The 24,054-nt window shown below is 47.8% G+C and overlaps 1 protein-coding gene across 1 annotated transcript in view; it reads left to right on the top strand.

Annotated features, from left to right (window-relative positions):
- LOC135530819 (adenylate cyclase type 9-like) overlaps window positions 1-22,830 on the top strand; it is an 87,944-nt gene extending 65,114 nt beyond the window's left edge. Inside the window, exons 3-7 of the mRNA XM_064958992.1 lie at window positions 5,188-5,381; window positions 16,696-16,806; window positions 17,162-17,418; window positions 21,750-21,852; window positions 22,612-22,830. Coding sequence (XP_064815064.1) covers window positions 5,188-5,381; window positions 16,696-16,806; window positions 17,162-17,418; window positions 21,750-21,852; window positions 22,612-22,830 — 884 coding nt within the window. The remainder of the gene's footprint in view (window positions 1-5,187; window positions 5,382-16,695; window positions 16,807-17,161; window positions 17,419-21,749; window positions 21,853-22,611) is intronic.
- The last annotated feature ends 1,224 nt before the right edge of the window (window positions 22,831-24,054 follow it).

Genomic DNA, 24,054 nt, shown 5'->3' with positions numbered 1-24,054 from the left:
TGTATTGTCATTGTGGGTTGTGGGTGATTGTCTATGTTAGTTGTTTGTGTCAGCACAGTTCTTATAGCTTCACGGTCGTTTTTCGTTTATTGTTTTGTATTCAGAGTTCAGTGCTTTCTTTAATTAAAATATCATCATGAACACATACCACGCTGCATTTTGGTCCGCTTCTTACGACGATCGTGACAATGACTCTTAACATTGATGACGATATAATCTGATGGTCTTGCAGGAAGATGTTGATGTCCCTGTGCTGGTCCACTCCAGACTGATCACATCGCTGGCTTTAGAAGCTCATTGATTAGAGATGGTCCACTCCAGATGGATCACATCGCTGGCTTTAGAAGCTCATTGATTAGAGATGGTCCACTCCAGACGGATCACATCGCTGGCTTTAGAAGCTCATTGATTAGAGATGGTCCACTCCAGGCAGATCACATCGCTGGCTTTAGAAGCTCATTGATTAGAGATCGCTGGCTTTAGAATCGGATCACATCGCTGGCTTTTGATTAGAGATGGTCCACTCCAGACGGATCACATCGCTTTAGAAGCTCATTGATTAGAGATGGTCCACTCCAGACAGATCACATCGCTGGCTTTAGAAGCTCATTGATTAGAGATGGTCCACTCCAGACAGATCACATCGCTGGCTTTAGAAGCTCATTGATTAGAGATGGTCCACTCCAGACGGATCACATCGCTGGCTTTAGAAGCTCATTGATTAGAGATGGTCCACTCCAGACAGATCACATCGCTGGCTTTAGAAGCTCATTGATTAGAGATGGTCCACTCCAGACATTGATTAGAGATCACATCGCTGGCTTTAGAAGCTCATTGATTAGAGATGGTCCACTCCAGACGGATCACATCGCTTTAGAAGCTCATTGATTAGAGATGGTCCACTCCTTTAGAAGCTCATTGATTAGAGATGGTCCACTCCAGACGGATCACATCGCTGGCTTTAGAAGCTCATTGATTAGAGATGGTCCATGGATCACATCGCTGGCTTTAGAAGCTCACTCTTTAGAAGCTCAGAGATGGATCACATCACTGGCTTTAGAAGCTCATTGATTAGAGATGGTCCACTCCAGACGGATCACATCGCTTTAGAAGCTCATTGATTAGAGATGGTCCACTCCAGACGGATCACATCGCTGGCTTTAGAAGCTCATTGATTAGAGATGGTCCACTCCAGACTGATCACATCGCTGGCTTTAGAAGCTCATTGATTAGAGATGGTCCACTCCAGACGGATCACATCGCTGGCTTTAGAAGCTCATTGATTAGAGATGGTCCACTCCAGAGAGCTCATTGATTAGAGATGGTCCACTCCAAACGGATCACATCGCTGGCTTTAGAAGCTCATTGATTAGAGATGGTCCACTCCAGACGGATCACTGGCTTTAGAATCGCTCGCTTTAGAAGCTCATTGATTAGAGATGGTCCACTCCAGACTGATCACATCGCTGGCTTTAGAAGCTCATTGATTAGAGATGGTCCACTCCAGACGGATCACATCGCTGGCTTTAGAAGCTCATTGATTAGAGATGGTCCACTCCAGACGGATCACATCGCTGGCTTTAGAAGCTCATTGATTAGAGATGGTCCACTCCAGACTGATCACATCGCTGGCTTTAGAAGCTCATTGATTAGAGATGGTCCACTCCAGATAGCAGAAGCAAGTTTATGTTGAGTCTTGCGGTTGTTGCCACCAAAAGTAAGTTCCACATCAACACGGGTGCCTTCCAACCGAACATTCTAATATCCATCATTCTATTAAAGGGCGGTTGTTGCCACCAAAAGTAAGTTCCACATCAACACGGGTGCCTTCCAACCGAACATTCTAATATCCATCATTCTATTAAAGGGATATCATCATATTCCAGTGTAATTGTGGTCTTATGAAAGAATCAGACATTGAATGTGTTTCAAATCAACACTGTTGCTCTAATCAACCAAACATTCTAAAATTAAACATTCTTCAACTTCAACTTTGGTTGGTTTTGTATTGCAGAATTGCCATGACAATGAAAAATAGTGAAATTAATGGATGTACTGTGCATCATGTAAAATCAGTTTTATTGAACACAACACGCAAATGCACTAATTACCCAGATATTTGTGATATGCAATCTGTTTCTGTACTTTATTATAGAATTATAAAACATACATGAACACACATAGACGTGCGCTCACACCGACTCTCTCTCTCTCTCACTCTCTCTCAAACACACACACACACACACACACACACACACACACACACACACACACACACACACACACACACACACACACACACACACACACACACACACACACACACACTCTCACCATTTTTTATTTCACCCTTTGAACAAATGAAAGCCATTTTGAGTGATACTTAATGAAAATGTAAATGTTACCGCCCAGTGAGAAAGCAGTTTCTCATTATAGAGAATAGATAGGCTATTAGGATGAACCTCGCTGCTGCTTCACTTATATCCTCTGTGTCTCATCAAACCATTGACTGAGGTGGCCTGAGGCCAGAGAGGAGAGGGAGAGACACAGACATGGAGAGCAAAGGCGAGCAAGCAAGGAGGATGTGTGTGTGTGTGTGTGTGTGGGGCGGGGGGTGGAAAGATTTCCTTGAGGTACAGGCTGTTCATTCCCCTTTCAAATTGGTGGTGTGTTTAATAGCCTGATACACACGCCTCACTAATACATTGTTTGTTAGACTACTCTGCCCATAGTGGGTGAAAACGTGCTTTGGTGACTTTTCACTTCCTTATGTTATACAATACATTTTACCAAGACAAATGGGACTCTTCATGTTCTGAATGGTTCAGTAGGGTCTTTCTCCAACATATCATTAACATGATATGCAAAAAGTCAGATTTCGGAACCTAATACATCCCATAATAAACACCAGGCTCTGTCGCTCTGAGTGGTGCAGCGTTGTCGCCAACATATTTGAGGATTGTACATTTAGTGGCCATCGTCTTCCAAGTTGTTTCCACTGGTTGCTAAATGAGCAAAGAGACGTGCTGAATTCAGTTTAAAGGGATTTGGAGGGAAAAAGCTTGGGGTCGGCTAAGTGCTCCACTGACATTTCACAGAGATATGCTTGTTTTTGTGAGAAGTCTTCGAAAAAGAAACTTCACAGTAACTTGAACAGCATATATGAAAATACTACAATGAACAAAAATATAAACTCGACATGCAACAATTTCAAAGATTTTACTGAGTTACAGTTCAAAAGGAAATCAGTCAATTGAAGTACATTAATTAGACCATAATCTAATGATTTCACATGACTGGGAATACAGATATACATCTGTTGGTCACAGATACCTTAAGAATAGGTAGGGGTGTGGATCAGAAAACCAGTCAGTATCTGGTGGGACCAGCATTTGCCTCATGCAGCTAGACACTTCTCCTTCACATAGAGTTGATCAGGATGTTGATTGTGGCCTATGGAATGTTGTCCCACTCCTCTACAATGGTTGTGCTAAGTTGCTGGATATTGGTGGGAACTGGAACACACTGTCGTACACGTCTATCCAGAGCATCCCAAACAGGCTCAATGGGGGACATGTCTGGGCTATTTTTGTGTACAGATCCTTGTGACATGGGACTGTGCATTAACATGCTGAAACATCAGGTGAAGGTGGTGGATTAATGGCACGACAATGGGCCTCAGGATCTCTTCATGGTATCCCTGTGCTTTCAAATTGCAGAAATGCAATTGTGTTCGTTGTCTGTTGCTTATGCAACACATATCATAACCCCACCGCCACCATGGGGCACTCTGTTCACAATGTTGACATCAGCAAACTAGGATTCATCCATGAAGAGCACACTTCTCCAGCATGCCAGTGGCCATCGGAGGTGAGTATTTGTCAACTGAAGTTGGTTAAAATGCTGAACTGCAGTTAGGTTAAGACTGGACGGACAACAAGTATAGAAGCTTCTCTAAGACAATTTCTGACCACTTTTGCAGAAATTATTCAGTTGTGCAAACCCACAGTTTCATCAGCTGTTCAGGTGGCTGGTCTCAGATGATCCCACAGGTGAAGAAGTTGGATGTGGAGGTCCTGGGCTGGTGTGGTTACCTGTGGTCTGCGGTTGTGATGCCGGTTGGACGTTCTGCAAAATTCTCTACAACGACGTTGGAGGTGGCTTATCATAGAGAAATTAACATTAAATTATCTGGCAACAGCTCTGGTGGACATTCCTGCAGTCAGCATGTCAATTGCACACTCCTTCAAAACTTGAGACAGCTGTGGCATGGTGTTGTGTGATAAAACTGCACATTTTAGAGTGGCCTTTTATTGTCCCCAGCACAAGATCAGCTTCTTGATATGCCACACCTGTCTGGTGGAAGGATTATCTTGGCAAAGGAGACATGATCATAAAAAAACTACTGTAAAATGACAGTGAAAATAACAGTAGCAAGGCAACTTAGGATCTGAGGACCCATGACAAATCGTTTCAGTCTCATGAGGGGGAATAGGTTTTGTCGTGCCCTCTTCACGACTGTCTTGATGTGTTTGGACTATTCTAGTTCGTTGGTGATGTGGACACCAAGGAACTTGAAGCTCTCACAGGAATGATGGTTGCTGATAATGGGCCTCTGTACGCCTATGTAGATGTTCCATTAAAAATCTGACATTTCCAGCTACAATAGTCATTTACAACATTAACAAAGTCTACACTGTATTTCTGATCAATTTCATTTTATTTTAATGGTCAAAAAATGTGTTTTTCTTTCAAAAACAAGGACATTTCTGAGTGACCCCAAACTTTTGAATGGTAGTGTACATATTCTTGACATAGGAGTTTACATAATGGTTATGGCTCTAGATGAAAAGCTGTTTCAGGTATTTGAAAAATGAACATTTCGCTTACCACCCCCCCGGCCATCCTCCCTCACTTTGTGCCCCCTCAGGTTTTGGGGTGAATGACGCCCTTGGTGGCCAGTTTCTGCTCTGCTTGCTTGTACAACTCAGAGAAAGAGTACAACACGTACTAACAGCAGCGGCCAAACAGCCTACCCAACTGTTCTGAGGCGTCAGGATCGTTCTGAAGCACACATATGCACACATTCTTTTCACATAAAAGGCACTTTTCTTCTACCTTTTACAGCATGTGTGTTGATAAGAGTCTGTTTCACTGTCATCTATCTCTGTGTTCTGTCTCCTTCAGGATTGAAGACCTACCTGATCTCAGGGAGGAAGGTGGAGCCGTGCCACTGTAGCTGTTCCCAGCTGGGCCTGGTTGGCCTGGAGCCTGGGGGGGACACCCGCTGTCCCACACCCCGTGCCCACACCCCAGATGGAGCCCCCAGAGCCCCCTCAGCCTGTGGCCTACCCCAGAGAGGGGCTCCCGACAGGGCCAAGGTGAGGACATGGTATTCTGCAGGGTAAAGGGGAGATGGGGGTCAGGTGTGTGCTCATTCCCCTCTTTGGTGGTTTTCTACTGTGTAACTTGGATAGACATATTCTTTGGTTGTAATAGCATACTGTACTTTGACTTCATTTAGAAAATGGTCATAGTGTAACAAATGTTCAGCTCAGTAGACATGTCTTCAGAACATAATTGTAGAGCCGTGTGTTTTGAGCAGTATGTGACATGTATTTTAAGCCTTATCCAAAAATTAAAATTACGCCAAAAATATAAGGAATTGTTTGAGGATGGTGTTGGACCATTTGACCTAAAAAGTTAAAATTTAAATTAAGGTTAAAATCCAAGCATGTTACATAATTGCACAAAACACAGGGCCCTAACTTAACAATATCTACAGTTGAAGTCGGAGGTTTACATACACCTTATACACTTAAACTCAGTTTTTCACAATTCCTGACATTTAATCCTAGAAAGAATTCCCTGTCTTAGTTCAGTTAGGATCACCACTTCATTTTAAGAATGTGAAATGTATGAATAATAGTAGAGAGAAGGATTTATTTCAGCTTTTATTTCTTTCATCACATTCCCAGTGGGTCAGAAGTTTACATACACTCAATTAGTATTCGGTAGCATTGCCTTTAAATTGTTTAACTTGGGTCAAATGTTTCGGGTAGCCTTCCACAAGCTTCCCACAATAAGTTGGGTGAATTTTGGCCCATTCCTCCTGACAGCTGGTGTAACTGAGTCAGGTTTATAGGGCTCCTTGCTTGCACACCCTTTTTCAGTTCTGCCCACAAATCTTCTATTGGATTGAGGTCAGGGCTTTGTGATGGCCACTCCACTTCCTTTACTTTGTTGTCCTTAAGCCATTTTGCCTCAACTTTGGAAGTATGCTTGGGGTCATTGTCCATTTGGAAGACCCATTTGCGACCAAGCTTTAACTTCCTGACTGATGTCTTGAGATGTTGATTCAATATATCCACATAATTTTCCTTCGTCATGATGCCATCTATTTTGTGAAGTGCACCAGTCCCTTCTGCAGCAAAGCACCCCCACATGATGCTGCCACCCAGGTGCTTCACGGTTGGGATGGTGTTCTTCGGCTTGCAAGCTTCTCCCTTTTTCCTCCAAACATAACGATGGTCAATATGGCCAAACAGTTCCATTTTTGTTTCATCAGACCAGAGGACATTTCTCCAAAAAGTACGAGCTTTGTCCCCATGTGCAGTTGCAAACCGTAGTCCGGCTTTTTTATGGCGGTTTTGGAGCAGTGGCTTCTTCCTTGCTGAGCGGCCTTTCAGGTTATGTCGATATAGGACTCGTTTTACTGTGGATATAGATACTTTTTGTACCTGTTTTCTCCAGCTTCACAAGGTCCTTTGCTGTTGTTCTGGGATTGATTTGCACTTTTCACATCAAAGTACGTTCATCTCTAGGAGACAGAATGCTTCTCCTTCCTGAGCGGTATGATCCAATTTGTAAGTCGCTCTGGATAAGAGCGTCTGCCAAATGACTTAAATGTAAATGTAAATGTAATGATGGCTGCGTGGTCCCATTGTGTTTATACTTGCATACTATTGTTTGCATACTACAGATGAATGTGGTACCTTAAGGCATTTGGAAATTGCTCCCATGGATGAACCAGACTTGTGGAGGTCTACAATTCTTTTTCTGAGGTCTTGGCTGATTTCTTTTGATTTTCCCATGATGTCAAGCAAAGAGGCACTGAGTTTGAAGGTAGGCTTTGAAATACATCCACAGGTACACCTCCAATTGACTCAAATGATGTCAGAAGCTTCTAAAGCCATGACATCATTTTCTGGAATTTTCCAAGCTGTTTAAAGGCGCAGTCAACTTAGTGTATGTAAACTTCTGACCACTGGAATTGTGATAGAGTGAAATAATCTGTATGTAAACAATTGTTGGAAAATGTATTGTGTCATGCTCAAAGTAGATGTCCTAACTGACCAAAACTATCGTTTGTTAACAAGACATTTTTGGAGTGGTTGAAAAACAAGTTTTAATGACTCCAACCTAAGTGTATGTAAATTTCCGACCCTTGTTTATCCACAACGCATATAATGTAATATTCACCAACAGAGACAATTCTCTACTCTCTTACTGTTACTCGATAAGTGTAGGAGTGTTGACCTAGGATCAGGTCACCCCTGTCCATATAGTCTTATTCATTATGATCTAAAAGGCAAACCTGATCCTAGATCAGCAAACCTACTCTGAATATGGAGTAATGAGACTCCATATAGAGACAAGGTACAGTACATTCGGAAAGTATTCAGACCCCTTGATTTTTTCCACATTTTGTTACATCACAGCCTTATTGTAAAATGGATGAAATAAAGCATGTTCCTCATCAATCTACATACAATACCCCACAACGACAAAGTGAAAACAGGTTTTTAGAATTTTCTGCAGATGTATTAAAAATTAAAAACTGATTGCATTTACATAAATATTCAGGCCTTTTGCTATGAGACTCGAAATTGAGCTCAGGTGCATCCATTTTCCATTGATCATCCTTGAGATGTTTCTACAACTTGATTGGAGTCCACCTGTGGTAAATTGAATTGATTGGACCTGATTTGGAAAGGCACACACCTGTGTATATAAAGTCCCACAGTTGACAGTGCATGTCAGAGCAAAAAGCAAGTCATGAGGTCGAAGGAATTGCCCGTAGAGCTTTGAGACAGGATTGTGCTGAGGCACAGCCTCCAAAACATTTCTGCAGCATTGAAGGTCCCCAAGAACAACATCTCCATCATTCTTAAATGGAAGAAGTTTGGAACCACCAAGACTCTTTCTAGAGCTGGCCACCCAACCAAACTGAGCAATTGGAGGAGAACAGCCTTGGTCAGGGAAGTGACCAATAACCCTATGGTCTCTCTGACAGAGCTCCAGAGTTCCACTGTGGAGATGAGAGAACCTTCCAGAAGGACAACCATCTCTGCAGCACTCCACCAATCAGGCCTTTATGGTAGAGTGGCCAGACGGAAGCCACTCCTCAGTAAAAAGCACACGACAGCCCGCTTGGAGTTTGCCAAAAGGCACCTAAAGGACTCTGACCATGAGAAACAAGATTCTCTGGTGTGATGAAATCAAGATTGAACTCTTTGGCCTGAATGCCAAGCGTCACGTCTGGAGGAAACCTGGCACCATGCCTACAGTGAAGCATAGTGGCAGCATCATGCTGTGGGGATGTTTTTCAGCGGCAGGGACTGGGAGCCTAGTCACAATCGAGGGAAAGATGAACGGAGCATTATACAGAGAGATCCTTGATGAAAACCTGCTCCAGAGCGCTCAGGACCTCAGACTGGGTCGAAGGTTCACCATCCAACAGTACAACGACGCTAAGCACACAGCCAAGATACTGCAGGAGTGGAATCTGCTCTCCATCCAACCTGATAGAGCTTGAGAGGATCTGCAGAGAAGAATGGGAGAAACTCCCCAAATACAAGCAGAGCTTGTAGCGTCACACCCAAGAAGACTCGAGGCTGTAATTACTGCTAAAGGTGCTTTAGTTAAGTGCTAAATAAAGGGTCTGAATACTTATGTTAATGTGATATATTCTAGAAACCTGTTTTTGCTTTGGCATTATGGGGTATTATGTGTAGATTGATGAGGGAAAAAAACAATTGAATCCATTTTCGAATAAGGCTGTAACATAACAAAATGTGGGAAATGTCAAGGGGTCTGAATACTTTCTGACTGTACTGTATATTTACTCTGCTGCTACACCTATATCCAGTATTCACTACTCTCCTCAGTCATACAGTACGCACACAGACTTGCTTTATAGATACCAATTAGCCCCCACAGTTCCACTGTAATCCTCCCGTACCACCACTTCATCTGCCAGTGCTGGTCGTGGGGGTCTTAGGGGAAGGCAGATGAGAAGTGAAGAGGGGAGAGGAGACAAACTGCTGTGTCCTTGGCATTACATGTGGAGAGACGTTAGAAAGCCCTTCACATGGACTCCCACACTTCACTGGTACAAACCCTCGCTTCATTGGCTCTCTCTCTCACACACACACACACACACACACACACACACACACACACACACACACACACACACACACACACACACACACACACACACACACTTCACTAGTACAAACCCTCACTTCATTGGCTCTCTCGCTCACACACACACACACACACACACACACACACACACACACACACACACACACACACACACACACACACACACACACACACACACTTCACTGGTACAAACCCTCACTTCATTGGCTCTCTCTCTCCCTCTCACACTCACACACACACACACTTCACTAGGTTTAATGACGCCTCTTTGAAGCTGTGTCCTTTCTGTGGGCTTCTCATCCCTCTCAAACACTCACTTGTCCTCAGAGCCTGACTTGGCTGTGTGTGTGTGTGTGTGTGTGTGTGTGTGTGTGTTTGTGTGTGTATCCTGAAAGTGAGCCAGTGTTCACAGTATTGTCTGGCTGTCTGTTTTAAGTCTGTAGATGTATGGGTGCGCACGTATACGCATGTGTGTCTGCATCACGATGTTACCAAGTACCTTGAACAATCCTTTCAGGGCCAGTGCCTCATTATCAGATGAGTGTATATCTGTCTCTGTCCATTCCTTCAGCCTTCCCCAGCCTCTTCTATGTCATCCCTATCTCCACCTCTATCACCATGGCCCTGTCTCTCATCCCTCTCTCCACCTCTATCACCATGGCCCTGTCTCTCATCCCTTTCTCCACCTCTATCACCATGGCCCTGTCTCTCATCCCTTTCTCCACCTCTATCACCATGGCCCTGTCTCTCATCCCTTTCTCCACCTCTATCACCATGGCCCTGTCTCTCATCCCTTTCTTCACCTCTATCACCATGGCCCTGTCTCTCATCCCTTTCTCCACCTCTATCACCATGGCCCTGTCTCTCATCCCTTTCTCCACCTCTATCACCATGGCCCTGTCTCTCATCCCTCTCTCCACCTCTATCACCATGGCCCTGTCTCTCATCCCTCTCTTCACCTCTCCTTCTCTATCACCCTGTCTCTCATCCCTCTCTCCACCTCTATCACCATGGCCCTGTCTCTCATCCCTCTCTCCACCTCTATCACCATGGCCCTGTCTCTCATCCCTCTCTTCACCTCTCCGTCTCTATCACCCTGTCTCTCATCCCTCTCTCCACCTCTATCACCATGGCCCTGTCTCTTCATCCCTTCTCTATCACCCTGTCTCTCATCCCTCTCTCCAACTCTATCACCATGGCCCTGTCTCTCATCCCTCTCTCCAACTCTATCACCATGGCCCTGTCTCTCATCCCTCTCTCCAACTCTATCACCATGGCCCTGTCTCTCATCCCCTATCACCCTCTCCATCCCTCTCTCCACCTCTATCACCATGGCCCTGTCTCTCATCCCTCTCTTCACCTCTCCTTCTCTATCACCCTGTCTCTCATCCCTCTCTCCACCTCTATCACCATGGCCCTGTCTCTCATCCCTCTCTCCACCTCTATCACCATGGCCCTGTCTCTCATCCCTCTCTTCACCTCTCCTTCTCTATCACCCTGTCTCTCATCCATCTCTCCACCTCTATCACCATGGCCCTGTCTCTCATCCCTCTCTTCACCTCTCCCTCTATCACCCTGTCGCTCATCCCGCTCTCCAACTCTATCACCATGGCCCTGTCTCTCATCCCTCTTCACCTCTCCTTCTCTATCACCTCTTCCTTCCTCTATCACCCTGTCTCTCATCCTCATCCCTCTTCACCTCTCCTTCTCTATCACCCTGTCTCTCATCCAACTCTTGGCCCTGTCTCCATCCCTCCTTCTCTATCACCCTGTCTCTCATCCCTCTTCACCTCTCCTTCTCTATCACCCTGTCTCTCATCCCTCTTCACCTCTCCTTCTCTATCACCCTGTCTCTCATCCCTCTCTCCACCTCTATCACCATGGCCCTGTCTCTCATCCCTCTCTCCACCTCTATCACCATGGCCCTGTCTCTCATCCCTCTTCACCTCTCCTTCTCTATCACCCTGTCTCTCATCCTCTTCACCTCTCTCTATCACCATCCCTCATCTCTTCACCTCTCCTTCTCTATCACCCTGTCTCTCATCCCTCTCTCCACCTCTATCACCATGGCCCTGTCTCTCATCCCTCTTCACCTCTCCTTCTCTATCACCCTGTCTCTCATCCCTTTCTTCACCTCTCCTTCTCTATTACCCTGTCTCTCATCCCTCTCTCCAACTCTATCACCATGGCCCTGTCTCTCATCCCTCTTTACCTCTCCTTCTCTATCACCCTGTCTCTCATCCCTCTCTACAACTCTATCACCATGGCCCTGTCTCTCATCCCTCTTCACCTCTCCTTCTCTATCACCCTGTCTCATCCCTCTCTCCACCTCTCACCCGGGCCCTGTCTCTCATCCCTTTCTTCACCTCTCCTTCTCTATCACCCTGTCTCTCATCCCTCTCTTCACCTCTCCTTCTCTATCACCCTGTCTCTCATCCCTCTCTCTACCTCTCCTCCTCTCACCCGGGCCCTGTCTCTCATCCCTCTCTCCACCTCTCCTCCTCTCACCCGGGCCCTGTCTCTCATCCCTCTCTCCACCTTTATCACTCTGTCTCTCATCCCCCTCTCCAACTCTCCTCCTCTATCACCCTGTCTCTCATCCATCTCTCCACCTCTCCTCCTCTATCACTGGCCTTGTCTCTCATTCCTCTCTCCACCTCCCCTTCTCTCTCATCCCTCTATCACCCTGTCTTTCATCCCTCTCTCCACCTCTCCTTCTCTATCACCCTTTCTCTCATCCCTCTCTCCACCTCTCCTCCTCTATCACTGGCCTTGTCTCTCATCCCTCTCTCCACCTCTCCTCCTCTCACCCGGGCCCTGTCTCTCATCCCTCTCTCCACCTTTATCACTCTGTCTCTCATCCCTCTCTCCAACTCTCCTCCTCTATCACCCTGTCTCTCATCCATCTCTCCACCTCTCCTCCTCTATCACTGGCCTTGTCTCTCATTCCTCTCTCCACCTCCCCTTCTCTCTCATCCCTCTATCACCCTGTCTCTCATCCCTCTCTCCACCTCTCCTCCTCTATCACCCTGTCTCTCATCCCTCTCTCCACCTCTCCTCCTCTATCGCCATGTCTCTCATCCCTCTCTCCACCTCTCCTTCTCTATCACCCTTTCTCTCATCCCTCTCTCCACCTCTCCTCCTCTATCACCCTGTCTCTCATCCCTCTCGCCACTTCTCCTCCTCTATCATCCTGTTTCTCATCCATCTCTATCACTGGCCTTGTCTCTCATCCCTCTCTCCACCTCTCCTCCTCTATCACCCTGTCTCTCATCCCTCTCTACACTTTTCCTCCTCTCACCCGGGCCATGTCTTTCATCCCTCTCTCCACCTCTCCTCATCCTGGCCCTGTCTCTCTATAGGGCTGCTATTGTGGTTGGTGTTGTATCCATTGAATCTGATTGTGTATCATTGTGATTCTAATTAGTGGTAAAATGCTGAAGTGCTGAGTTTGTGCTCTCTCTCGCTCGCTCGATCTCTCTCTTCCTCTCTCTCTCAATGGGTCCATTTATCATAATATTTTTGTCTGTTTCTCTCCCTGTCTCACTCTCTCTGCCCTCTCTCTCTCTCTCTCTCTCTCTCTCTCTTTGTCCTGTTTCTCCCAAACAGTTTCTCTCATTCATTATTTCAATTTTTCTCCTCCCTCCCTCTACTCAACTCTCTTTATTTCTCTCCATTATCTCTTCACCCTCAATTGACTCATTCTTTACCTCTCTCCTACCCCACTCTCTCTCCCTCCTTCCTCTCTCTACCCCTACCTCTATCCCCCTCTCTCCCTCCCTTCCTCTTTCTCTCTAGCTTTCTCGCTTTCCACCCCCCTCAAATTAAAATTGGAATAGAATAATAGTGAAGACATCAAAACTATGAAATAACACATGTGAAATAAATTAGTAAGCAAAAAAGTGTTATATATTTTAGATTTGAGATTCTTCAAAGTAGCCCCCCTTTGCCTTGATGACACTTTGCATTCTCTCAACCAGCTTCACCTGGAATGCTTTTCCTACAGTATTGAAGGAGTTCCCACATATGCTAAGCACTTGTTGGTTGATTTTCCTTCACTCTGCGGTCCAACTCATCCCAAACCATCTCAGTTGGGTTGAGATCGGGTGATTGTGGAGGCCAGGTCATCTGATGCAGCACTCCCTCAGTCTCATTCTTGGTCAAATAGCCCTTACACAGCCTGGAGGTGTGTTGGGTCATTGTCCTGTTGAAAAACAAATGATAGTCCCACTAAGCACAAACCAGATGGGATGGTGTATCGCTGCCGAATGCTGTGGTAGCCATGCTGGTTAAGTGTACCTTGAATTCTAAATAAATCACTGACAGTTTCACAAGCAAAGCACCATTACACCTCCTCCTCCATGCTTCACGGTGGCAACCACACATTCGGAGATCATCCGTTCACCTGCTCTGCATCTCACAAAGACACCGAGGTTGGAACCAAAAACCAAAGGACAGATTTCCACCGGCCTAATGTCCATTGTTCGTGTTTCTTAGCCCAAGCAAGTCTCTTCTTCTTATTGGTGTCCTTTAGTAGGGGTGACAGGTAGCCTAGTGGTTAGTGCGTTGGGCCAGTAACTGAAATGTTGCTGGATCGAATCCCGAGCTAACAAGGTTGTTCTTCCTCCGGAACAAGGCAGTTAACCCACTGTTCCCTGGTAGGCCATCACTGTCAATACGAATTTGTTCTTAACTGACATGATTTAAGACATGAAGGTCAGTCAATGTGGAAGATTTCAAGAACTTTGAAAGTTTCTTCAAGTGCAGTTACAAAAACCATCAAGTGCTATGATGAAACTGTCTCTCATGAGAACCGCCACTAGAAATGAAGACCCAGAGTTACCTCTGCTGCAGAAGATAAGTTCATTAGAGTTACCCGCCTCAGAAATGGCTTATTTGAGCTGTTCTTGCCATAGTCTTGTCCTCTTTTACCAAATAGGGGTATCTTCTGTATACCACCTTGTCACAACACAACTGATTGGCTCAAATGCATTAAGAAGGAAATGAATTCCACTAATTCATTAACAAAGCACACCTGTTAATTGAAATGTATTCCAGGTGACGACCTCACGAAGCTGGTTGAGAGAATGTCAAGAGTGTGCAAAGCTGTCATCAAGGCAAAGGGTGGCTACTTTGATGAATCTCAAATCTAAAATATATTTTGATTTGTTAAACACTTTTTTTGCTTACTACATGATTCCATATGTGTTATTTCATAGTTTTGATGTCTTTATTAATATTCTACAATGTAGAAACGAGTAAAAATAAAGAAAAACCCTTGAATGAGTAGGTGTGTCTTGACTGGTACTGTGTATATATATATATAAATATATAAACTCAGCAAAAAAAGAAACGTCTTCTCACTAACAACAACTTAACGTGTAAATATTTGTATGAACATAACAAGATTCAACAACTGAGACATGAACTGAACAAGTTCCACAGACATGTGACTAACGGAAATGGAATTATGTGTCCCTGAACAACGGGGGGGGGGGCAAATCAAAAGTGACAGTCAATATCTGGTGTGGCCACCAGCTGCATTAAATACTGCAGTTCACCTCCTCCACATTTCTGGGGGGATTGGCCCTAGCCTTCACCCTCCGATCCAACAGGTCCCAGACGTGCTCAGTGGGATTGAGATACGGGCTCTTTGCTCGCCATGGCAGAACACTGACATTCCTGTCTTGCAGGAAATAACGCACAGAACGAGCAGTATGGCTGGTGGCATTGTCATGCTGGAGGGTCATATCAGGATGAGCCTGCAGGAAGGGTACCACATGAGGGAGGAGGATGTCTTCCCTGTAATGCACAGCGTTGAGATTGCCTGCAATGACAACAAGCTCAGTCCGATGATGCTGTGACACACCGCCCCAGACCATGACGGACCCTCCACCTCCAAATCGATCCCGCTCCAGAGTACAGGCCACGGTGTAACACTCATTCCTTCAACGATAAACGCAAATCTGACCATCACCCCTGGTGAGACTAAACCGCGACTCTTCAGAGAATAGCACTTTTTGCCAGTCCTGTCTGGTTCAGCGACGGTGGGTTGGTGCCCATAGGCAATGTTGTTGCCGGTGATGTCTGGTGAGGACCTGCCTTACAACAGGCCTACAAGCCCTCAGTCCAGCCTCTCAGCCTATTGCCGCCAGTCTGAGCCCTGATGGAGGGATTGTACGTTCCTGGTGTAACTCTGGCAGTTGTTGTTGCCATCTTGTACCTGTCCCGCAGGTATGCTGTTCGGCTGTACCGATCCTGTGCAGGGTTTTTTTTAGAGTAGAAAGACCTTTAGTGTCCTAAGTTTTCATAATTGTGACCTTAAATGCCTACTGTCTGTAAGCTGTTAGTGTCTTAACGACCGTTCCACAGGTGCATGTTCATGAATTGTTTATGGTTCAACAACCATGGGCAAACATTTCCCTATAGCCTGGAGGACATTGAGTATCTATGACACCATGTTTCTAGAATAATTATTATGTCAAGACTTTGCTATCGTTAAGAATATCTATATACAGTGCCTTGCGAAAGTATTCGGCCCCCTTGAACTTTGCGACCTTTTGCCACATTTCAGGCTTCAAACATAAAGATATAAAACTGTATTTTTTTGTGAAGAATCAACAACAAGTGGGACACAATCATGAAGTGGAATGACATTTCATCATTAGTCATTTAGGTCAACATTGGATCATTCAGAGATCCTCACTGAACTTCTGGAGAGAGTTTGCTGCACTGAAAGTAAAGGGGCTGAATAATTTTGCACGCCCAATTTTTCAGTTTTTGATTTGTTAAAAAAGTTTGAAATATCCAATAAATGTCGTTCCACTTCATGATTGTGTCCCACTTGTTGTTGATTCTTCACAAAAAAAATACAGTTTTATATCTTTATGTTTGAAGCCTGAAATGTGGCAAAAGGTCGCAAAGTTCAAGGGGGCCGAATACTTTCGCAAGGCACTGTATATCTGGGTTTGTGGTTTTAAGACCTAAGCTAGAAGAGTACAAGCCCTGGATATAAATACCTATTTAACAGTGAACATATGTTTGCATGTTTGTGAATTGAGAATAATAAAACTGTTGTGTGTTTGCGTGTGGTTGATGCACCCAATCAATACTTAGGCTAAGCACACTAACCACACACAACACAAGAGTGAATGTGTAAACTACAGTATGAGAATTTGTCAATACTGGGATTGAAGAAACTGTAAATGATATAAATAGACAAATACCTCTCCTTCTCTCCAGTCTCATTGTCTCTCCTGCAGTGCGGCTGTAGTTCCAAAGGAGGATCAGGTTCTGGAGAAGGGCACGGTGCAGAACGGTTGCCATGACGATCACACGACCAATAGCAGCAAGGTTTGCCTCACTTTACCTCACACTAGTAAACGTTTGACCTTTGAACCTGGCCGTGACCTTTACTCATCCCAACCTGACTGCACTTAAATCCACCCCCAGTTCATAAAACCAGGCTTCGTGTTATCATATTGTATTTCTGAAGTATTTATATCGCCATACTGTACATGATGGAAGGACGTGAACCTAGCCAAACGGAAATGTCTTGATTCATTTGGCTTCACTAACTAAGTCACGAATCACTCTTATCCAAGACCTCAGGTCTAACACTTCTCACTCTCCTCTTTCTGTTTCAGCACGCACGCACGCACACACACACACAGCTTCTCACTAGCCTCTCTCCTCTCAACTCCCCCAGGACACGTCATCTCTCAAATGTCCCTCCCAGGCCCCCTTAGGCTGCAGCCCTAAGGCCCTGAACGGTCTGCTGAGCCCCAGGCTGGAGGAGCCCCTGACCAACAGCCAGACGTCCCTGTGTGAGATGCTCCAGGAGAAGGAGAAGAAGTGGGGTGGAGGGGCCATGGGGATGGACCACTCTGCTCTCATCCCCCTGCGCTCCAAGAACTTCAGAGAGAGGAGCGACGCTCACTTTGTGGATGTTATCAAAGAGGACAGGTGAGGGGATGGTTGGATGTTACACAAACTGATCTGGAACCAGGCTTGATGGCTGTGGTGGAGCTTTTTGGGGAGTTGGCATCAAAGGATAAGATTCTGAACGCTGAAGGCAGAACTGTTATGTAAGAAGCAGACTCACACGTATCTTTCGGTGGTATCAATGTCTGTTTTGGTACAGTGTGTCTATTTACAATGTGCTTTATAGAACTAGTCGTACAGAGATTCCCTTCCTTTCCCTAAAATCCCCAGTTTTATAGAAATATGGGTTGGAGGATCTGGATGTCCTGCTTATTCCCCCTGATTCTGGGAATTCTCCAACTGGGATAAAGAAATATATAAATACACTGCTCAAACAAATAAAGGGAACACTTAAACAACACAATGTAACTCCAAGTCAATCACACTTCTGTGAAATCAAACTGTCCATGTCACACCCTGACCATAGTTTGCTTTGTATGTTTCTATGTTTTGTTTGGTCAGGGTGTGATATGAGTGGGCATTCTATGTTGTGTGTCTAGTTTGTCTGTTTCTGTGTTTGGCCTGATATGGTTCTCAATCAGAGGCAGGTGTGAGTCATTGTCTCTGATTGGGAACCATATTTAGGTAGCCTGTTTGGTGTTGGGTTTTGTGGGTGATTGTTCCTGTTCCTGTGTTAGTTTGCACCAGTTTAGGCTGTTTCGGTTTTCACGTTACGTTTATTGTTTTTGTATTGATTTGTGTTTCCTTTGTTTTATTAAACATGAATCTAAATAGCCACGCCGCATTTTGGTCCGACTCTCCTTCACATAAAGAAAGCCATTACAGAATCACCCACCACAACAGGACCAAGCGGCGTGACAACAAGCAGCAGCAGCAGCAGGAGAGGCTGCACTATTTGGAGGAATGGACTTGGGAGGAGATCCTTGACGGAAAAGGACCCTGGGCACAGCCTGGAGAATATCGCCGCCCCAAGGAAGAGCTGGAGGCGGTGAAGGAGGAGAGGCGCTGGTATGAGGAGGCAGCACGGCGGCGTGGATGGAAGCCCGAGAGTCAGCCCCAAAAATGTTGTGGTTACCGGGGGGCTAGAGAGACCGGGCAGGCACCGTGTTATGCTGTGAAGCGCACGGTGTCCCCAGTGCGGATGCATAGCCCGGTGCGATACATTCCAGCTCCGCGTATCGGACGGGCAAGAGTGGGCTCTACGCATCTGGTCTCCAGTGCATCTCCTTGGGCCGGCTTACATGGCACCAGCCTTGCGCATGGTGTCCCCGGTTCGCCTGCATAGCCCAGTGCGGGCTATTCCACCTGCGCCGCCAGTGCCGCCAGTCTGCCCAGCGCCGCCAGTCTGCCCAGCGCCGCCAGTGCCACCAGTCTGCCCAGAGCCGCCAGTGCCGCCAGTCAGCCAGGGGCCACCAGTCAGCCAAGGCCAGAGCCTTCCTCTCCAGCGCCGCCTGAGCCGCCCGCCTGTTTGGCGCTGCCCAGCGCCGTCCTCAGAGCCGTCCCGTCTGCCAGAGCGCCTCTCCAGCACTGCCAAAGCCGTCTGCCCAGCGCCGCCAGAGCCGCCCGTCTGCCCAGCGCCGCCAGCCCAGCCTGTCCGCCCAGCGCCGCCAGGAGCCGCCAGTCTGCCCAGGGGCCGCCAGTGCCGCCAGTCAGCCAGGGGCCGCCAGTGCCGCCAGGGGCCGCCAGTGCCGCCAGTCAGCCAGGGGCCGCCAGTGCCGCCAGTCAGCCAGGGGCCGCCAGTGCCGCCAGTCAGCCAGGCGCCGCCAGTGCCGCCAGTCAGCCAGGGGCCGCCAGTCAGCCAGGGGCCGCCAGGGGCCGCCAGAGCCGCCAGTCAGCCCAGAGGCGCCAGAGCCCCTCAGCCCAGAGGCGCCAGAGCCCCTCAGCCCAGAGGCGCCAGAGCCCCTCAGCCCAGAGGCGCCAGAGCCCCTCAGCCCAGAGGCGCCAGAGCCCCTCAGCCCAGAGCTTCCGCCCCTCTGTCCAGTGGGGTCATGTAGTAGGGTCGCCATGGTTAGGAGGCCAAGGAAGCGGACAAGGTGGCGGACTAAGACTATGGTGAAGTGGGGGCCACGTCCAGCACCAGAGCCGCCACCGCGGACAGATGCCCACCCAGACCCTCCCCAATAGGTTCAGGTTTTGCGGCCTGGGTCCGCACCTTGGGGGGGGTACTGTCACACCCTGACCATAGTTTGCTTTGTATGTTTCTATGTTTTGTTTGGTCGGGGTGTGATCTGAGAGGGCATTCTATGTTGTGTGTCTAGTTTGTCTGTTTCTGTGTTTGGCCTGATATGGTTCTCAATCAGAGGCAGGGGTTAGTCATTGTCTCTGATTGGGAACCATATTTAGGTAGCCTGTTTGGTGTTGGGTTTTGTGGGTGATTGTTCCTGTTCCTGTGTTAGTTTGCACCAGTTTAGGCTGTTTCGGTTTTCACGTTACGTTTATTGTTTTTGTATTGATTTGTGTTTCCTTTGTTTTATTAAACATGAATCTAAATAGCCACTCTGCATTTTGGTCCGACTCTCCTTCACATAAAGAAAGCCGTTACAGTCCACTTAATAAATTTCACATGCTGTTGTGCAAATGGAATAGACAACAGGTGGAAATTATAGGCAATTAGCAAGACACCCCCAATAAAGGAGTGGTTCTGCAGGTGGTGACCACAGACCACTTCTCACTTCCGCTTCCTGGCTGATATTTTGGTCACTTTTGAATGCTGGCGGTGCTTTCACTTTAGTGGTAGCATGAGACGGAGTCTACAACCCACACAAGTGCCTCAGGTAGTGCAGCTCATCCAGGATGGCACATCAATGCGAGCTGTGGCAAGAAGGTTTGCTGTGTCTGTCAACGTAGTGTCCAGAGCATGGAGGCGCTACCAGGAGACAGGCCAGTACATCAGGAGACGTGGAGGAGGCCGTAGGAGGGCAACAACCCAGCAGCAGGAGCGCCACCTCCGCCTTTGTGCAAGGAGGAGCACTGCCAGAACCCTGCAAAATGACCTCCAGCAGGTCACAAATGTGCATGTGTCTGCTCAAACGGTCAGAAACAGACTCCATGAGGGTGGTATGAGGGCCCGACGTCCACAGGTGGGGGTTGTGCTTACAGCCCAACACCGTGCAGGACGTTTGGCATTTGCCAGAGAACACCAAGGTTGGCAAATTCGCCACTGGCGCCCTGTGCTCTTCACAGATGAAAGCAGGTTCACACTGAGCACGTGTGACAGACGTGTCAGAGTCAGGAGACGCCATGGAGAACGTTCTGCTGCCTGCAACATCCTCCAGCATGACCGGCTTGGCGGTGGGTCAGTCATGGTGTGGGGTGGCATTTCTTTGGGGGGCCGCACAGCCCTCCATGTGCTCGCCAGAGGTAGCCTGACTGCCATTAGATACCGAGATGAGATCCTCAGACCCCTTGTGAGACCATATGCTGGTGCGGTTGGCCCTGGGTTCCTCCTAATGCAAGACAATGCTAGACCTCATGTGGCAGCAGTTCCTGCAAGAGGAAGGCATTGATGCCATGGACTGGCCCGCCCGTTCCCAGACCTGAATCCAATTGAGCACATCTGGGACATCATGTCTCGCTCCATCCACCAACGCCACGTTGCACCAGACTGTCCAGGAGTTGGCGGATGCTTTAGTCCAGGTCTGGGAGGAGATCCCTCAGGAGACCATCCGCCACCTCATCAGGAGCATGCCCAGGTGTTGTAGGGAGGTCATACAGGCACGTGGAGGCCACACACACTACTGAGCCTGATTTTGACTTGTTTTAAGGACATTACATCAAAGTTGGATCAGCCTGTAGTGTGGTTTTTCCACTTTAATTTTGAGTGTGACTCCAAATCCAGACCTCCATGGGTTGATCAATTTGATTTCCATTGATAATTTTTGTGTGATTTTGTTGTCAGTACATTCAACTATGTAAAGAAAAAAGTATTTCATAAGAATATTTCAATCATTCAGATCTAGGATGTGTTATTTTAGTGTTCCCTTTATTTTTTATATAATGTTTTTTTAATGTTTTGAGAAAGTTACGGGAATTTTGCAATCCTATATACAACACACTGCGGTATGATCTGTTCCGTGCTATTTTGTTTGTAGTGATCCTTACGCTTCTGCCCACTGAATAAGCCCCTGGGTCATGTTCATTCGGCACCAAATGGAAGACAACAGACATGATATAGTTGATGGACTATCTGGACTTGTCCAGTAAGAAAAGCTAATTTTCATTTTCAATTGCAAAATGTTTGGTGCCTTATAAACACGGATGGCCCTGGTGGTATGATTGGTGGTGTAACTCTCTCCCCGACAAGTCTGTCTTCTCTATACTGACTGAGATCTGTTGATCTGCCCATCTCCCAGTCTGATGAAGGACTATTTTTTCAAGCCTCCCATCAACAAGCTGAGCCACACCTTCCTGGACAGAACCCTGGAGTCTGCCTACAGGACCAGCTACCAGGAAGAGGTGTGTATCCCTCCCTGTCTCTGTCTCTCTGTCTGTATGTGTCTGTCTGTCTGTCTCTATCTGTATTCCTCTTATCTGTCTTTCTGATGTCCCACGTCCTCCTTGTCTACTAGACTACACCTGGTCTGTCTTTCCTTGTCTGTCCCTCTGTCTCCCTATCCGTTTCACCCTGCCTGTATAGCTCTTTCTCTGTGTGTGTGTGTGTGTGTGTGTGTGTGTGTGTGTGTGTGTGTGTGTGTGTGTGTGTGTGTGTGTGTGTGTGTGTGTGTGTGTGTGTTCTCTGAGTAACCTGTAAGCACTGCACTATGTATGGCCTTTCAGGACTGCGGCAAAGACAGGGAAATCACTGCAGGACATCGATAGGAATGTCCTCTTAGCTTGTGATGCCCTCTGCTGGTACAGTGGGGGAACTGCATGTTCAACTTCACGTCTGGATAATGTTTCGTTCAGTTTCATACTTATTACTTAATCACAATGAGACAATTGTATTAATGTTTTGTTAAGACTTCAATTCTTCATGCTTCTCTATTCTCTCCCACAACCTTTGCTCTCTCTCTTTTACCCTTTCCAAACCCTCCCGCTCTTTATCTCTTTACACTCTACAACCGGACCCAGGAACCATTCATTGCCATAGCGGCTAACGCTGTGCTGCTCTCAGCCTTGTGTGTCTTTGTGTGTGTATGAGGTTGGCTATTGTGACAGCAAATCAATCAATTTCTGTTGAAAAATGACATGACATCTATTCCCTCCCGTCCCCAGGTGGAGACCCAGGCAGCGGTACAGACCTTTGCCAGCCCTACCTTCAGCTCTTTCCTGGACATGGTCCTGTGTTGCTCAGTGTTCCTGGCCCTCTCCCTGGCCTGCCTCCTCCGGCCCCTGCTCTCCCTCCCTGGGGCCCCCCTGCCTGCCCCGGCCCTCACCCTGGTTGCCGTGGCCACCCTGCTGGAGGCCCTGGCGCTGGTGCTGTCTATACGGTAAGACAGTTGAGGGAGAGGTGGAGAGATGGGGAGGAGGAGGGAGAAGAGGGGAAAGGGGGTGGGGAGAGGGATATGAGGAGAGGAAGAGGGGAAAGGGGGTGGGGAGAGGGAGAGGAAGAGGGGAAAGGGGGTGGGGAGAGGGAGAGGAAGAGGGGAAAGGGGGTGGGGGAAGAGGGGTGGGGAGAGGGAAGAGGGAAAGGGGGTGGGGGAGAGGGATAGGAAGAGGGGAAAGGGGGTGGGGAGAGGGATATGAGGAGAGGAAGAGGGGAAAGGGGGTGGGGAGAGGGATATGAGGGAGTGGGAGGGGAAGGGGGGAGGAGAGGAAGAGGGGAAAGGGGGGGGGGTGGGGAGAGGGATATGAAGAGGAAGAGGGGAAAGGGGGTGGGGAGAGGGATGAGGAGGGGGAAAGGGGGTGGGGAGAGGGATATGAAGAGGGGAAAGGGGGTGGGGAGAGGGATATGAGGAGTGGGTTGGAACTGGGGGAGGGAGAGGAAGAGAGGGGGAAAGGGGGTGGGGAGAGGGATGAGGAGAGGAAGGGGAAAGGGGGTGGGGAGAGGGATAGGGGGTGAGGAGAGGGAGGGGAAGGGGGTGGGGAGAGGGGAGAGGAAGAGGGGAAAGGGGGGGGGGAGAGGGATAGGGGAGGAGAGGAAGAGGGGGAAAGGGGGTGGGGAGAGGGATATGAGGAGGAAGTGGGGGAAAGGGGGTGGGGAGGAGGGGAAGAGGGGAAAGGGGGTGGGGAGAGGGAGAGGGATGGAATGAGAGGGGAAAGGGGGGGGGAGGGATATGAGGAGGAAGAGGGGAAAGGGGGTGGGGAGAGGGATATGAAGAGGGGAAAGGGGGTGGGGAGGGAGGGATATGAGGAGTGGGAAGAGGGGGAAAGGGGGGGGTGGGGAGAGGGGGGAGAGGAGAGGGGAAAGGGGGAGAGGGAGAGGGGGTGAGGGGAAAGGGGGTGGGGAGAGGGAGAGGAAGAGGGGAAAGGGGGTGGGGAGAGGGATATGAGGAGAGGAAGAGGGGAAAGGGGGTGGGGAGAGGGATATGAAGAGGGAGGGGGTGGGGAGAGGGATATGAGGGGGGGGGAAAGTGGGTGGGGAGGTGGGGAGGGATATGAGGAGAGGAAGAAGAGGGGAAAGGGGGTGGGGAGAGGGATATGAGGAGAGGGAAGTGGGAGGGGAGAAGGGGGTGGGGAGAGGGGGAGAGGAGAGGAAGAGGGGAAAGGGGGTGGGGA

This window comes from Oncorhynchus masou, unplaced genomic scaffold (genome assembly GCF_036934945.1).
Source record: "Oncorhynchus masou masou isolate Uvic2021 unplaced genomic scaffold, UVic_Omas_1.1 unplaced_scaffold_1432, whole genome shotgun sequence".
In the NCBI taxonomy this organism is placed as follows: domain Eukaryota; kingdom Metazoa; phylum Chordata; class Actinopteri; order Salmoniformes; family Salmonidae; genus Oncorhynchus; species Oncorhynchus masou.
This window is presented reverse-complemented; position numbering and strand designations above follow the sequence as displayed.